This window comes from Typopeltis vanoorti, chromosome 10 (assembly GCF_054136105.1).
Source record: "Typopeltis vanoorti isolate ZY-2024b chromosome 10, IOZ_Tvanoo_1.0, whole genome shotgun sequence".
Classification (NCBI taxonomy): Eukaryota; Metazoa; Arthropoda; class Arachnida; order Uropygi; family Thelyphonidae; genus Typopeltis; species Typopeltis vanoorti.
The window spans coordinates 109,276,102-109,294,400 of NC_143558.1; the positions used below are offsets into that span (position 1 = coordinate 109,276,102).

General features: G+C 35.0%; 1 protein-coding gene across 7 annotated transcripts in view; it reads right to left on the minus strand.

Annotated features, from left to right (window-relative positions):
• Tbce (Tubulin-binding cofactor E) overlaps positions 1-18,299 on the minus strand; it is a 319,945-nt gene that overhangs the window by 225,637 nt on the left and 76,009 nt on the right. For all 7 annotated transcript variants that reach the window (XM_090399269.1, XM_090399264.1, XM_090399265.1 and 4 more), the window contains exon 4: positions 9,001-9,195. In XM_090399269.1, coding sequence (XP_090255395.1) covers positions 9,001-9,195 — 195 coding nt within the window. The remainder of the gene's footprint in view (positions 1-9,000; positions 9,196-18,299) is intronic.

Below are 18,299 nucleotides of genomic sequence, written 5' to 3' on the forward strand. Positions count from 1 at the left end.
ATTAAATGAACATTGCAGAGAGTGTTTAGACACATTAAGAAGTATATAGGAAAGTTGTGGATCTAAGTTTGAAGCACAGAGATCAGTAACAAGAATTAATGGCAAGATCTCGTTTAGCTGCTCTGAGTTTAGGAACACCAGCTTGTCTTTAGTCTCAGACTAAAGACAAGCTGGTGTTCCTGTAGATAGTATGAGCAATAATGATATTTACAAAGATAGTCAGTCCTAAGAAACAATCTAGATACTACATCTATTTAATGATCTATTTAGTATGATATTATAAATTAAATTTTTTGGATGATAATATAAATTATATAATTATTTATACAATTTATTTTACACTTTTATGATTAACCTTTTCTTCAGTGAAGCATAATACTATTAGCAATTTAACATTACACGGCTCGTACTAATTTGAATAAATCAACTGTTTGCATTCATTCTACCTCATAAAAAATGTTGTTCAGGACAATGATGATAGTTTGTTAATTTCAAACTAAAATATTCGGCAGTATATTTAATAAATAATACTTTTCCTTGTGTTTACATGTAGATAATTTATAATACTCCGGCACAAGTTTCCCTCAAATCTAGAAGATTAAGTGGTGGTGGGTTGTGTGGATCATCCTCCCACAAAGAGTCCTTAGAGACGTCATATAATAATAATAAGCAGCAGTGCAACATGATTTGAAAATCTTCATACATGATTTTTTTTATTCTGAATTTATATATATATATATGTGTGTATGTGTGCGCGCGTGTATGTGTGTGTGTATAAATAAGTTTTTTTTAATTTTTTTTTATGGAAAATACTAAGAATAGTGATCAGAGCTTTACCCACCTTTACAATGAGTTGCCCTGGTGTTGCACCACCTTTAGACTTGAACTACATTCAGGTGCAAACTTAATTGTTTGCTTACTTGGGATTAGGAGTAAAATAACCAAGTTTATAAATAAAATTACTTGGTAACCCAAATATATATATATATATATATATCTATCTACTCTATACTATACAATGATAAGCTGAAATTGGAAACAGATGTAGGCTGTAACATTTTTGTCAAGTTATTTGAAACGTTTTGAAACTCAGGCTACCCTGAGTGTTGAGTCTTCAAAATTTGAGTCATCAGAATTCAAGGAGGACTGGCCTACCAGTCCAGAACACAGGGGGGGGTGCCATAGGCAGGGCCCCCCTAGTATATATATATATATATATATATATATATATATATAAAATTATTATTATTATATTCTGAAAGTCTTCTTAGCAAGCTACAAATCACATACTCCAATCCCATAAAATAGACTCAGATGTCCTCTCTTAGCAATGTTTCTTTTCATGCCTAGGGTTGTACAAAAACTTTTTAAGGATCCCAGAGCACATAGACATAATTTATATTAGATAGTTTTCACAAAACCTTCAATGAGTGGGGAAAATACTAACTTTTCTTAAGCTGACTTATTTTAAGTAAAGTTATGTTATTTTATTATTTGTAATATTATGTACCATATTATTTTCTCTATTAAAATATTTTGCAGGTAATTCAGTCATGATTCCTTTCTAATAATTTATGAAAATTTTCATAGAGGATCTGTGAAAACGAAATATTTTTATGTAGCATTTTGTAACCTCAAAATAGTTAAACACTACAGTACTCTTAGCTTATTCCACACCTTTCAACTACATGGACAACTTGCCCTGGAGAACACTCAAAGGTTAAGTCTATAAGGTACTCCTATGAAGTTGCATATGAAGTTCAGTCACAAAGAGGGAGGGACCTACTTTGGGACTAAACTTCATATGCAACACCTTTATCTAACAGCTTAAATGTTACATTAAACTAATGGCTTACATTAAACAAATATAGCAATTAACACTACTTGATTACTTCAAGTGGTAGAATTATCTACCCTTCTGTTATCTATATCTATCTATCACCTATTACTGTTTCATTATTCGATTTTATGGTTTCACATCACCACAGATCTTAGTCTTTATTTATTTTTTTTTTTAATTATTGAACTCTAAGTTCAAAGTTATATGCAGCATATACATCGAGCAAATAAAATTGTCTTTGAAACATTGTATGAATAGAAAATTCAGCTGATAATTTCGGCTAAAGAAATCACTGACTGCAAATATTATGTTTCCAGATTTATGTATGAAGTGCTTTAGAAGAAGTGCAGTGATTTTTTTTTTTTTTTTTTTTTTTGATAAAGAGACATTTTTTTTTAAAAAAAATCAAGGTACCAATGAATCTGCAATTGCAGAATAATACTTTGTTTTTCAGTGATGGTATGAATTAAGTTGATACAAGGAAGAATGTAGATTTAGTTTGCTTAATTCATTTCGTCACCTAAGTTCCAAAACAACTAAATTACAATAGTAATGAAAAAAAAAGAAGAAAGAATGAGAGAACATTCAGTTAAAATGAAAACAAAACTATTTTATTTTTCATTTAACTTAAAATTTCATTTTAGTTTTTCGAACATCATAAAAGCAACAATATGCACATAGAGTGCAAATTTTGACTATGGCAAAAACTAATATCGAAATGAATTTACTGTGAAAAATAGCATACTTTTGTTTTGTAGTATCCTGTAAGTATTAGCATCATGTTCATGAAATTTACAAGTGATAATCACAGCATGTTTGCTAATTTTATCTTTTTACCCATCACATCAAGCATTTTGCAATCTGCAGTGTAAATACAGTAATAATAATCAATCCAAATGGTTCACTGTAAACAATATATTAATCTGGAAAAAACAAAATAATTATTTATTAAAAGTCTTGATGACCATTGTTGGATCCTACTTTCTACTCCGATGCGTATTTTAGTTGTTGATTGACTCCTCATTCGAACACAGAGAATATTTATTTTTAACAGCGCCACTCTATGTTCAAATTTGCATGAGCAATGTTCAGGAATCAACCATCAACCAATCTATATTATTACTAACTTAATTTTAGGCCGAGGTTCTCTTTATTATATTGGGTTCTCACTAAGATTCGAATTATTTTAATGAGCGGTGCAATGAAGAAATCAGGCAAATACAAGATACAATTCAAATAAAATTATTTAATGCAGTGTCACATAAATTTACATCAAAGCAAAGATTTCTAGTTGGGAAAATACAGTTAAACAATAATTAAGTTTTCATTGAGATACTAGCAAACTACTCAGCTGAGTATAATAATTACAATTAGAACTTATGCTTACAGATTATATTCTTCTTATTATCAATGATTCTTATCACAACTTCACTCTGATTAAAGTTATTATTCAATATAGTTTAAATATCAACTCAGTTTAACTATTCAGAACAGTTATAAAATATAAACCATCAAACATTCATTTGAAGATTTCAAAGTTCTATCAACCTAGCAAAATAGTTTGCAGAATTTTCAGTTTCCAATATTACATTAAGTTTCTTGCAACAGGCTTCTTTATATCACACTTTCAGTCTTTAACTATTAATCCATATGGAACCATATTTGGCATGACAAGAGGGAAATGTCTCACTACATTACACATTCAATCTTGAATAGATAAATACAGCAATAAGGATTAAATTATGTTCGCCGGAAATAAGTTCGCTACTTCACACTAGGCATAGAAAAGATAATCTTACCGGTATAAGCAGCACATTCTTCACATCGAGAATCCTATGAACACACTTAAATTCTTGTCGACTTTCACTTTGAGACTACACAAACTTAAAAGAATCTTCTGTTTGAAGAAGTAACTGATTAATAAACTCGGGAGAATATATCCTTTTGCACTGGTCCAACTTAACTTCCAATTTCTTTCTTTTCTTATTCTCCTTTCACCTGCATTATTCCAGTGCAAGGCAATAGGAAATTACAATAGGATCAGAACTCCGAAAAAGGTAAGTCAAAGTGACAAGCGATTCCCATTACTTCTTATTCCGTTTACACAATGTTAATCCACCATCTTCCTTGCTCTGATCCTGACAGCCTCTATTTGGCCCTAATCCAGCTTGCTTTTCTTCCACAATTCTTCTCAACCGTTTCTCAAGTATACTTGCATAGATCTTGCCAGGAACGCTCAGTAGGGAAATACCTCTGTAATTCTCACATTCAGTTTTATTTCCCTTTTTATATATGGGTACTATTAGAGCTCTACTCCAATCATCGGGAATTCGTCCCTCTGTCCAGGCATTCTGAACTATGCAGTGCAGCCACTGTAAGACTTTTATACCACCATACTTCAGCATTTCTGGTCGAATATCATCTAGTCCTGCTGCCTTTCCACATTTCAAGCCTTTGATGGCTTTTCCTACTTCAACTATGGATATGCATTCCTGACTGTATGCCTGTTGAGTGTTTCTTATCACTGCTTGTTTCATTTAGCAATTTTTCGAAGTAATTAACTTCCTGTGTCCACCATGGAGTTATGATTTTCATATCCTTGCAGACAACCTCATCACATGCCTCTCTGGCTGAATCAATCAATGTTTTCTTCAAGGCTTGCCACTGAATCTCCAAGGTTTGGTTCATGTTCTCAAACTCTTTCATTTTTTCTTCAATAATCTTTGTGTATTATAGTGTACAGTTCACATCTGAGAGCTGCTCAACTTTTATTCGCTTTAAAACTTTCTTACATGTTATTCTTTTCAATATGAAATTCAATTTTATCCTGCTCAAGACTAAATAGCGATCGCTTCCAATTTCAAATCCTCTGTACACTCTGGTGTCCTGCACGAGGGAGAAAACATCACTATCAACAATAACATAGTCAATGAGACTTTTCTTATTCCTTGCCTCTTCTCCCCATGTGAATTTGTGCACATTTTTATGTTGGAACATGGTGTTAGTAATAACCAGTCCATGTCCTGAGCAGAAATCCAACAAATATTTGCCATTATTATTAGCTTTGCTCTTTTCTCCAAATTTTCCCAAAATATTTTTGTATGTCTCACAATCATTTCCTACTCTGCTATTTAGATCCCCAACAAGGACCAACTTTTCATTTTTCATTTCAGTTGCTTTTTCTAAAGCCTCAAAAAATTCCTCCACTTCTACCTTAGTAGAACCTTCTGTGGGACCATAGGCACAAATAAGTCTCATTGTCCAGTTCCCCATTCTCATATTTGCCCACATTACTCTACTTGAGACTGTCTGCCATTCAAGAAGATTAGCCTCGTATTTTGTGTTGAATACTATGGCTACTCCTTCTTTTCCTTCATTGTCATTTCCTGAATATAACTATTATTTTTCTGACCTCGATGAAATCACAAGACACTCGTCATGGGTGTTCAATCAACACAAAAATCTATCATACCACTCCTTAAACACAGCTACAGTTTGCACACTCACCACCCTCTCTGGTAATTCATTCCATGCTCCTACCAATCCCTATGCAAAATACTTGCTTCTTATCCTTTTACTCGGCACCTTCTTTTGCAACATCCCATGATGACCCCCTTGTCCTTGCACCTTTCCCTCATTCCACCATATGAAAAATCTCCCCCTTTTCCTTCTATCCACCAAACTCTGCAGTCTGCATGTCCTCAGTCTATCCTCATAATCAATATTATATAATTCTAATATCATTTTTGTTATCAGTCTCTGCACCTTCCAAGTTACTTCATCCCCCTCCTGGTGACTAGATCTGAACACAGAAATCCAGATGTAGTTTGATGAAAGTTTTATACAATGGGAACAGCACACTTTTATCTCTCATGATCTATGTTCTCCTCAACAGTGCCGCAATTCTCTAAAAGGTCTGCACAACCTCTGCAATATGTCCTTGGAACTTCAAATCTCTATACAATCATCCCAAGATCCCTTGCTTCCAGTGTAACTCCACCAAGTATGAAGTATCCCATCTGTGGATCCCAAATTTTAAAACCTTACATTTATTTGTATTCAACTGATTTCCCCAATCACTTACCCACCTGTTCAGCTATTCAAATCATCTTGAAGATCCAAAACATCAGCACTATTACTGTTTACTCTCCCAATCTTCACATCATCTGTAAACAACTGAACATCTCTCTCTCTCTCTGTCCTGTTACTCTCCCACATACAACTCTCTGATATCTATCAGAGCCAATCACCAATCCAACTTGATATCGAAACCCATCTGATGCAACTTAGAATAAACTTGTCCTGTGGCACCCTGTCACATGCTTTGGAAAAATCCAAAAAATCTCTAAAATAAGGCAAGAGAAACTGTAATACATAAGAAGCAATGTTTAATGTAATATTAATGTTAATAATTATATAAACAGAATTATTTACATTAAGAAATTGTAAGAGCTACCCTTCTCTCTCACACTCACTAACTTTGAAATTTAGACTCAGGAATTTTTAAAAAATTTCAATAATAAACAAAATAAAAGAAAAATTCCTTTACCAATCCTCTCTGGGATTAAACAGAGAATGCTATGTGCTACTCTTAGAAGCGTGGGAACTTGCTGAAAACAACTGAAAACAACATGGTGCACCTATGTGCAGGACGTAGGGAAATGTCTCTCTAGCAATGACATCATTAAAGCAGTGAGGAGGCAGTGTACTTCACAAAAACTACATCCTGCCTCAGCACAGCAACTGTTGGGAACCTACTTGTCTAAGTTGGATTGAATTGATGGTCTCATGAAACAAATGATTCTACCAATAACAAATAGTGATATATATATATCACTGCAATAGTGATCTCCTTTGGGTTATAGTTTCTAGAGAATGCTTAATAAAAATTAGAAAAAGGAAGGTAGTTAAGTAAGTAAGTAAATAAGGTGTTCTGGTAGAGATTCATGTGCTTGGTCAAATAAATATTAGATTAAGGTAAGTGTTCAACTGGCTGAATCTGCAGTAGCCCTGACCTAGCATTAGTGAGGTGCCAGAATATATCTGCACACATGGCCAATTATATGGCAGAGGTCATATGAAGAGGTAGAGGTGCAGGGTCCTTAAACATCTACTTCACGTACATTGGGGATTGAATGCCTTTAGGTCCTTAAAGTGGGATTATGACTGAATGCTTCTAAGTCAGAATATTATCTAGCCACTGCAATGATACCATTCATACCTTGCATGATGAAAGGCAGCACTAGACAAAGTTGTTTTCATACTGTTACAGTGCAATTGCTCTGGTGATGAGGCCCCTAGAATGGAAGCATGAACGCTGCAGTTGAGACTATACAGCTACTACTTCCTGCACAGCACCACTCAAGTGTGACATGCTGGCACAAAATCATTTGCATAGAGCCTAGGTACTAATCTGAGTGTCATGCTTAGAAGAACCACCACCATACTGCAATCTATCGACTCATCCTCATGCCTTCAGGATGAGTCTGACCTCAACCTCCATTTCCCTGTTCAACTTGCATTCCTATTCTCATCGCCATTCATATTAGTCTCACCTAGTCCTCTCTCCTGCTCATTTACAACATCTGACTTCTACTGATACTTCATTTGCATCACTGATCACACTTCCTTCCAGCAGGTAGTCATTCCAGATGATTCACTCCCAAACTATCCAGATGCAGTCCAACACTATTATAGTTCTTCATTCTTCAATCCAGCAATTTGTGGATGTGCGAAATGAGTTTGAAGGACAAAAGGAACTTCACACATCCACAAATTGCACTCCTTTCTCTTCACACATTTCTGCTAACATTTAATTCAAGATCTTCACTCTCCACCATAACTCATCATTGTCGTACCTGGGCAATTCTTCCTGCCACTCTGTATCTTTCACTCTCCTCAATAATCTCCTGATATCCATCCTCACATTCTCCCTATGCCCAACCAAAAAATCATTCGTTCCAATTGCAACCACTAACTCACTTGCATGCTTATTTCTCATATCCAACACCTCAATCACCCTGTGTATCCTCCCTCCTAGAAAACAGACCTTGTGCACTCTCTCATACACTACACCTTTTATAATAGAATCTCCATATAGTGCAACTTTTGAATCATTTGCTACTTCTTTATCTTCACTATCTTTCATTTTATTCTTTTGCACTCTTCCGTTCATACCTGCCATGCACCTAATTTCATTTTGCATACACATTATCTCATTTGTCATCTTAATCATTTCATTCTTCAATCCAGCAATCATCCCCACTATTACTCTGTTAGGCTTTCTTATGTCTTCGCAGTCACACCAGTTCTTGCACCATCAGTTAGGCAAACTTCTGCTTCATTTATGCTGGCTTTTCCTTTTTCAATATCACATTCTCCATACTCATACCCACTCACTTTTCTGATTATCATTCTCAGTCTTATACCCATCACTATCATTTGTCTTTCGTCTAGCATGCTTCACTTGTCATTCACGACTGTCATTCAAATAACCACATTATATTAATATAACCCACTTTCTGCAGACCCTCAGTCTATCACTTCTCTTGTTAATCTTTCAACAAACAAACATATCATCTGCCACATTTTCCCATGCATACATATTACACATCTGACAATGAGCCATCTTAGTAAAATCTATTCTGCTCAAACACTCGAATTTCATACTGTTTGTTCTTCCTGCAAATTTTGGCTTTATAACTGTTATTCACAAAATTCTATACAAAACCTAATAACCTCAAGCAGTATGCTAACATCATAAAATCACTATTTTACTGGGTATACTATATATACTTCACTGTGTGGAGGATACAATCAATTGAAATTTCAAATGTATGACATTAAAAAACAGATGCTCATTTGGCGATTTTCCATGCCATTGAAGCAGTTCAGAAATAGCAGTCTTATGTGAAAATCCTACCAAAAAAAAAAAAAAAAAAAACTGAAAGTAGCAACCATTAAATATTAAGCATTAATAAAAATGTCCCTACTTGACGTGGAAATATATGATGTGGATGTTGAAATGTGGAAATATGATCAAGTGAGTTCCTGCCTTGATATGCAACACAGCACAGCATGAACATGGTAAAAAATTATATGAAATGCAAACTGTATTACTGTATGAACAGATAATCAAAAGAAAAAATTGAGATTTTTACCTTTGTTTTTTAGCAATTCTTTCCATTCCAACAAATTCAATGATACGATCTTTTCCTTTTTTCTGAGGTACCTTGATTGACTCTGTAGAAGTATTATTCCCCTCCTCTGAACCATATTTTTCTCTAACTGCATCTAGAAATGATCTTCCAAACTGCACTTTCTTTGGACGGACAAATGATCCTGATGATTCATATCTTATAAAAAAAATTTAAAAAGTATGTATGGAAAACAATTATCCAAAAAACCTGCAAAAATATAGTACATATTGGTACAATAAAGCAGCCACTTGCATATCAGAAACAAGCAACTTGTTACTTTAAACTTCCAAGTTTTTTTTTTTATTTCTGACACAAAATTGCATTTTCATTTCTTTTGTTTTCTAATTTTAGCTAAAAACTAAAAATAGATAACATGATAACAACAACAACAAATGCACATTCTCAATATATCACATTAGTAAATATACAGTGGTGTCCAAAAGTTAAGGATGAACTACATTTTTACCTGCATATAAAAAAAATTTCACGACTACAGCCAAATGTGTGGAAAAGGGACTACATTTATTGCCAGCATACTAATATATTATATTACATAAAAAATGTGTTATAAATTTTATTATAAAAGGGCATAGTTAAGGAATTAATGTACACAGAAAACTATGAGGAGATACATTTCAGTATGGATATGTCCACCCCAAACTGCAATAGAGCTCTCACAATGTTGTATGATGCTTAGCAACAAGCAATTCAGGAGTTCTTGAGGCAAACTGGCCCCCAGAGCAATGTGTCTCTCTAATGTCCCAAACATGTTCTATGGGCTTGAGATTTGGGGAGTATGCTGGCAACTCAATTTTATTAATATCCTCGGTCTACAGAAGTATTTCCACTGCTTGTGTACAATGTGGTATGGCAATGTCATCCATAAAAATGAATTATTCTCCTACAGCACTATAGAACAAGAAGTTGAAGAACTTCATTGCAATAGTGCTCACCGGTCACTACAAGTGTCTGGAGTACCCATTTCTAGACACTTGTAGCTCGGTACATCCATTAAGCATAACGCCTCCCCACACCATGACCCCAGCACTACCATATCTATCCTTTTCAAGAACATTCTCGCAATGGTAAGCAGTACCATTTTCACACCAGATCAAGTGTCGTCTAGAATCGAAGGAGAGGCTAAAACGACTCATCTGTAAAGAGTACACTAAGTTGTACACTAATATCCATTGGTGTCTTTTCCATTTTTATGAATACAACTCCACTGAAAACATGCTCTGAAATGAGCTGTGGGAAAAAGTGATGCAGACTACAGGCCTTCAGACATATATTTGTAGCAGATGTCTTGCCACAGTTTGTCGAAATATCTGCATATCTGAGTTGGGATTGAACTTGCAAGTTGACCTGTCATGGCGCGTCAATTACAATTTACTGTTATTAACAAAAATCTGTCTTCATACTCTATGGTAGAGCAAGGGTGACCTATTAGCAAATGTCTGGAACATGTTCCATTAGTTTCAAATGCTTCCCAGAGACTGGATATAGAAGATTAAAAACTCTCTGGCAATATCAGTAATTCTGCAGCCTTCTTCAAGCTGTGCAATAATTCTTCCCCACATGAAATCATCTAGATCAGGGATTCTCAACCTATGGTACGCGAGCTCGGTACTGCCTTACTGGCACATCTAATATCTTGAATTAAATATAGTGGTACGCCACTGGAAAAGGTTGAGAACCCCTGATCTAGATTATGTCTTTGAGACATCGAAGTTTGCAAAACATTATTCTTTCACAAAAAGAGCTTCCTTAAAACACAATTCTCTTATTGTAGCCTTTTGTCTTTTATCCTGTTGAGTACTACCACGTGACCCTTTGCATGCAATTTGAAATTTTGAAAGTCTATTCGCTTTCTACTCGAAATCTTCAGTTAAACAAATTGCCACAAGCTGATTTGACTGTGAATTTGTGGTTGTAATCTTCAGTAATCAAAAATATTTTTTGTCCTTCAGTTTTGGATTTCAGTGTGCTACTGATTTTCACTTTTTTTTTTTAATACTTGCAGTTGGTATTGATAGAAAAATTTTGCAAAGAATTATTACTTAATAATCTCTAAAATGAAACAAATAAAAAGAACATAATGAAATTCATATCAAAGCAATCCTTTAAAAAAAAAAACTTCTTGATAAATAATAGCATCTTGTGTGTACACATCACATGATTTATTCTATGATAAAATTATAGTCACATTATATGTCTTTAATTTCTGATATCTATCTCCATGAAATTTACAGAAGACCATGAGAGTATAACATATTTAGGTTACATTATTTCTAGCCTCATTTTTTTTTGTTTTTTAAATTAATCTGTTAGTTCTCCAATATTGTTTCGATCTCAAATTTCAGGCTTAAATGCACCATTAACTGCATTGATCCTAAATCACGGTCTTCCTCTAGGTTTTTTCCTACCATTATGACAAAGAACATTTGTTTTGTAACCTTTCCTCTCCCATTTTGTTTAACTGACCCTACTGCCTTAGATTAGCCCTATGCACACATTCTTGAATGCTAACAATGTCAGGTTCCTTCCTAATGTCTTCATTTGCAATATGATTCTGATGCCCTGTGATGTATAGCCTAACTTTTATAAGAAAGTTCATATTTCTGATCTCTAATCGTTGATCAGCTGGATTAAAGTTGGATGGAACACATCTTGCATTACAGCTGGCGTTTAGTGTTTTGACTAATTTCTTCTGATTTCTTATAAATTTGTTCACATGACTCTCGTTTTGCTTATTTGCTTATCTATTTCCTTATTTAATTTGACATTTTCACTAAAATTGCTTATTTTTAGTGAAAATGTCACAAAATCTTTTTATTATATATCATCATCATCATCAAATTCCTGCCATGTACCCTCAAGGGGTGTACAGGATATGATAGTACTACATGAAAAAAATTACATCATTATTAATTTCCTACCTACAATTTTACTCCAAATCAGTCTGTTACTTGTCAAGACTCCAACCTTATCAGATCTTATATTTCTATCGTCTAAGGCACTTTGTACCGTATCAATCCACCTATATCTTGGTCTTCCTCTGAGTCATTTTGCTGCCAACCTGGCAGAGAACACTTGTTAATACCACTTTCCTTCATAATGTGATCCATATAGATAATCAATAACAGAGGGGCTAATGTACATCCTTGTCTCACACCAAATTTAACATTAAACCATCATCCTGTACTTCCTTCAATTCTAACTGCTGACTTATAACTCAAATAAAGACTAAGTATTGCTTGATATAATGCCCCATTGGCACCATATAACTGCAGCGTATTGAATAGCTTCTCTCTTGGCACCTTGTCATATGCCTTTTCCAGATCGACAAAACTTAAATACAGATCTTTGTTATATTCCCATGCTTTCTTGACTATTTGTCATAAAGTGAAGATCTGATCTTGACAGCCTCTATTTGGCCTGAATCCAGCTTGTTCTTCACCAAGCTTTTCTTCCACAATTCTTCTCAACCGTTTCTCAAGTATACTTGCATAGATCTTGCCAGTGACACTCAGTAGGGAAATACCTCTGTAATTCTCACATGCAGTTTTATTTCCCTTTTTATATATGGGTACTATGAGAGCTCTACTCCAATCATCGGGAATTCATCCCTCTGTCCAGGCTTTCTGAACTATGCAGTGCAGCCACTGTAAGACTCTTATACCACCATACTTCAGCATTTCTGGTCGAATATCATCTACTCCTGCTGCCTTTCCACATTTCAAGCCTTTGATGGCTTTTTCTACTTCAAGTATGGATATGTATTGCTGATTGCATGCCTGGTCAGTGTTTTTTTACCACTGTGCTGTCATCACTGCTTGTTTCATTTAGCAGTTTTTCAAAATAATTACTCCATACTTCAAGGATATCTTTTTCTCCAGTTTTTATGTCACCTTTATCATCACTAATTCCTTTTACAGCACTCTTTCCTCCATTCTTAAGCTTCTTCAACAGCCTCCAGAATATCTTACCACCTTGTTGATATTTATTTTCTATATTCTTGCCAAAGTCCTCCCATGACTTTTGTTTAGCTAGATTTACACAGTGTTTAGCATTCTTGCATTTGTCTCTATATTCTCTAAGAGCACAAGTTGACTTATTTGACAGGAACTTTTGGTATGCTTTCTTCTTTTCCTTCACTGCCTCTTTAACTTCCTGTTAAATCAGAATTCCACCAGAGAGTTCCGATTTTTTTATCCTTACAGACAACCTCACCACATGCCTCTCTGGCAGAATCAATCAATGTTTTCTTCAAAGTTTGCCACTGAATCTCCAAGGTTTGATTCCTGTTCTCAAACTCTTTCATTTTTCTTCAATAATCTTTGTATATTTTAGTCTACGGTTCACATCTGAGAGCTGCTCAACTTTTATTCGCTTTAAAACTTTCTTACATGTTATTCTTTTCAATGTGAAATTCAATTTTATCCTACTCAAGACTAAACAGTGATCACTTTCAATTTCAAATCCTCTGTACACTCTGGTGTCCTGCACCAGGGAGAAAACATCACTATCAACAATAACATAGTCAATGAGACTTTTCTTATTCCTAGCCTCTTCTCTCCATGTGAATTTGTGCACATTTTTATGTTGGAACATGGTGTTAGTAATAACCAGTCCATGTCCTGAGTAGAAATCCAACAGATATTTGCCATTATTATCAGCTCTGCTCTTTTCTCCAAATTTTCCCAAAATATTTTTGTATGTCTCACAATCATTTCCTACTCTGCTATTTAGATCCCCAACAAGGACCAACTTTTCATTTTTCATTTCAGTTGCTTTTTCTAAAGCCTCAAAAAATTCCTCCACTTCTACCTTAGTAGAACCTTCTGTGGGACCATAGGCACAAATAAGTCTCATTGTCCAGTTCCCCATTCTCATATTTGCCCACATTACTCTACTTGAGACTGACTGCCATTCAAGAAGATTAGCCTCGTATTTTGTGTTGAATACTATGGCTACTCCTTGTTTTCCTTGATTGTCATTGCCTGAATATAACATTTTGTATTTATTGCTCAGAACGATCTCACCAGTTTTGGTCTTTTTTGTTTCAGTCACCCCTATTATGGCGATCTGGTACTTATCAAATTCCTCAACTAGCTCCATTTCTTTGCCATTCAGGCTTCTTATTTTGAAAGTACCGATCTTTAACTCTGGTGATGTTGAGTTGGGGTTTATTTTCAGATTTGTTCAGCTGACTTTTCGCTGTTCGCCCTGCTTCCCTGGCGAAAACAACGGGGGCCTTGTTTAACCGGGCGAAGCCCCAGCTGGCATGAAATTTTGTCATGTTGTACAATCATTCTATATTTTGGTTTAACCAATAAGAATACAATTTGGTCAGCTAAATCCCAAATTGCCAGCCCATCCTCGTCCGTTCGGTATCCAAGTAGATACCCAACAGGGTGCACCACGAGAAGGTGAGGATTGGACATTAGGTCAGAAGCCCTGGTCGGTTCTCCACATTCCTTTAAAGGCCATGTGGAGGTCTCCTCTCAGTTATACAGCTTTGACCTTAAGCACCCCTTTATTATATATTTTCATGTTAAATTTGTTACAACAGTTAAATTTAGTTAATTATTATTATTTTTTAAATTATTGTAACCTTTCAATACACTTCCAAGGAGTTCGAGGACTATCAATGGAGGTCACCTACTCTTCAACATTCCATCTCCACCACTCCATCCACCAACTACACTGAACCTCTACTATTATCATCTATATCAACGCCATCTACTGCCAATACCACTAGTATTTTTGTCTGTAAATTGAGTGTGTTCTGAAGGGTTGATTTGTCTGTATGCGGGATGAAAAACCCTGCTACTTCTGTATGAGATTGGCTAACTCACCTTCAACTAAAAAAGCCCATATAAAGATTCCTCCCGTCACTATGAGAATTGAACTTAGACCTTTTCCAATAGAAGGGGGTAATGTACCATTGTTCTTCCAATTGCACTACAGAGGTACTAATTAAGAAATCACAAATTAACAACAAATTAAGAAAGAAATCATGCGGACTTGGACTGCATTTGTTTAGGAGTATAACAAGTAAAAAGATGAGATTAATATTTCTAATTTTGATATCAGGTTTAATGGTCACATAGATAATGAATGTGTAACAGTCGAAATAGCATGCACTCTTGATTTTACATCAAATCATCTTCTTGTAAATCCTTCAATTCTAATGTATGAATTACAAATTAAATATAGACTATGTATTGCTCAATATAACATTCTATTTTCATCACAGAATTATACATTTTGAATTTTAAATAGCTCTGCTCTTTGGCACCTTAACAAATGACTTTTCCAAATCTACAAAACTTAAATACACATACTTGTTATATTCCCATGATTTCTTAACTATTTTTCATTATCATCATCCCCACTATCATCTTCCTGATATGTATCCTTAGGGAGAGGATACAATGACGGCACTACACAAATTACCGTATTTTTCCATGTATAAGATGAAACATTTTTCTAAAATTTTTAGACCAAAAATTGGGGGTCGTCTTATACATGGAGGTAAATGGTCGAGAGATTTGCGGTTGTCGTGGTGAAACTCCCTCTACCTTGTCTCTGTGAACAGGCTTCTGCCAATCACCAGCCTTTGTTAACTCTGTCGATTGAAGTCATGATAAATAGCTTTGCTCTTTGGCACCTTAACGATTGAACGGCTGATTCTGAATAAACCAATCAGAACTCTGAAAGCATTGATACGTCTGCAACTCATTGGATGGGTAAGTTAATGCATTAACAATATTTTGAGCACTGGCCCATAAAAATGTCCAAAAAGAAAAAACGATTGTCATATTCTTCAAAATTCAAGTTAAAAGTCATCAATTACGCAATAGAACATAGAAATAAAGCTTCTGAGAGAAGTTTGGACCTCCTCCCACTGAGTGTGTGATTAGACAGTTGAGAAAACAGGAAGAACAACTACTCAAGATGCTAAAAAGGAAGAGGGCCTTAAGAGGAAAAGCAGCAAAATGGCAAACTTGGAGCAGAGGCTTAAGACTTGGATTATGGAACAGTGCCAGAGGGGGATATGTGTGTCAACCAACCTTATTCAATATGAGGCAAAAAGATTTGCAAGAGAAATGAACATCGTTGATTTCACAGGAAAGGCAAAATGGTGCTTCAACTTTATAAGGAGAGAAGAGTTGGCCATGAGAACACGAACCAGAAAATGATATGCTCGTAACTGAGAGTGATGCATAATTTCATAGTATGTATCTTAAAAATATTACCTAATTACTAAATAAACTTTAATATTAAAAAAAAAATATCCACTGTGTTCTGTTTTATGTTTAAAATATTGATTTCTTAATTTTGGGTTTGAAAAAGTAGGGTTCTTCTAATACACAGAAAAATACAGTAAGTGTACATTATTACTAATCTCCTGTCACCTATTTTCTTCTAAATTAATCCATCACTTGTCAGCATTCAAATATTGTCAGATCTCATACTTGTCATTTAGGATACTTCCAGATACATCATTCCAACAAGATCTGGTCTTCCTCTGGGACTTTTTCCCTGCCATCTTGGTCAAGCATCGCTTTTGTTAACCTTTTCTTTCACGTTTTGTTTTGATAATCACACATTCCTGAATTTTAATAATATCAATTTCCTTCCAAACACAATCATTTTTAATATGATTCTGATAATGATGCTATTTGTACCATTCCTGAATTTTTCTCAGAATTCTCATATCTGTATTTCTAACTGTATTTAAGTTTTGTCAATTTGGAAAAGGCATATGACAAGGTGCCAAGAGAGAAGCTATTCAATACGCTACAGTTATAAGGTGTCAATGGGGCATTATATCAAGCAATACTTAGTCTTTATTTGAGTTGTAAGTCAGCAGTTAGAATTGAAGGAAGTACAGGAAGATGGTTTAATGTTAAATCTGGTGTGAGACAAGGATGTACATTATCCCCTCTGTTATTCATTATCTATATGGATCACATTATGAAGGAAAGTGATATTAAACATGATATCAAAATTGGAGATGTTAATCTCAGCTCTTTGCATTATGTGGATGATGTTATACTTCTAAATAAATCCGCTACAAGTCTGCAAGATTCTCTGACTAAATTGAATAACTGTTGTAATAGATGAAAATAGGCTGAATCGTTGAAAATGTCAACTGCATTGTGAATGGAGAATCTGTGGAACAAGTAAAACATTTCAGCTACTTAGCACGATTTTTAGTGAATATGGTAAAATAAATATAAAAATAGACAACAGAATCAACAAAGCTGGTATTGTAGGAAGTCAATTGAATAAATTCATATGGAATAAGAGAGAAATTAGTCAGAACACTAAATTAGCTGTATACAAGACTGTTCAAACCAGTTTTAACTTATGGATCTGAGAGCTGGGTCAGAAGTAAAACACTTGACCAAAGACTAGAGGCCACAGATATGAGAGTCCTGAGAAAGTTTAGAGGCACGAACAGATGCATCAATGGCAATATCATATTAAAAACGAGGATATTAGGAAAGAACTTCACACTGTCAGCATCCAGGAATGCGTTAGCAGAGCTAATCTCAGGTGGTATGGTATTGGCAAAACAAGTGTTCTCTGCCAGGTTGGCAGGAAAATGACCCAGAGGAAGACCAAGATATAGGTGGATTGATACTGTACAAAGTGCCTTAGACGATAGAAATATAAGATCTGATAATGTTGGAATCTTGACAAGTAACAGACTGATTTGGAGGAAAATTGTAGATAGGAAGTTAGTAATGATGTAAGTTTTTCATGTAGCACTATCATATCATGTACACCTCTTGAGGGTACATGGCCTTTTGCCAGAAAGAGATCAGCAAAATACTATCCAAATTAGACACAAAAAAAGTCTCTCAGCTCTGGTGGCATTCCTCCAATTGTTCTGAAGGTTTGTGCACCAGAACTGTCTCCTGTCCTATGTCGCTTATATATACTGTCTTACTCCACTGGTATCTATCCTACAGCCCGGAAATTAGCCTATATTCAATCCATTCCCAAGAAGGACACCGAACTACCGTCCCATGTAGCTCACCTCAGTTCTGTCTAAAGTAATGGAAAAAATCGTTAATTCCCAACTTCTACACAACCTCGAAGCTAACCATCTAATAAACAACCGCCAGGTATCAAGTGCAAATCTCAAGCGGTTGCACTTGATATTTCCAAGGCATTTGACCAGGTCTGGCACAAGGGCTTACTAAGCAAGCTGCCATCGTTTGGTCTATCTCAAGGCCTCT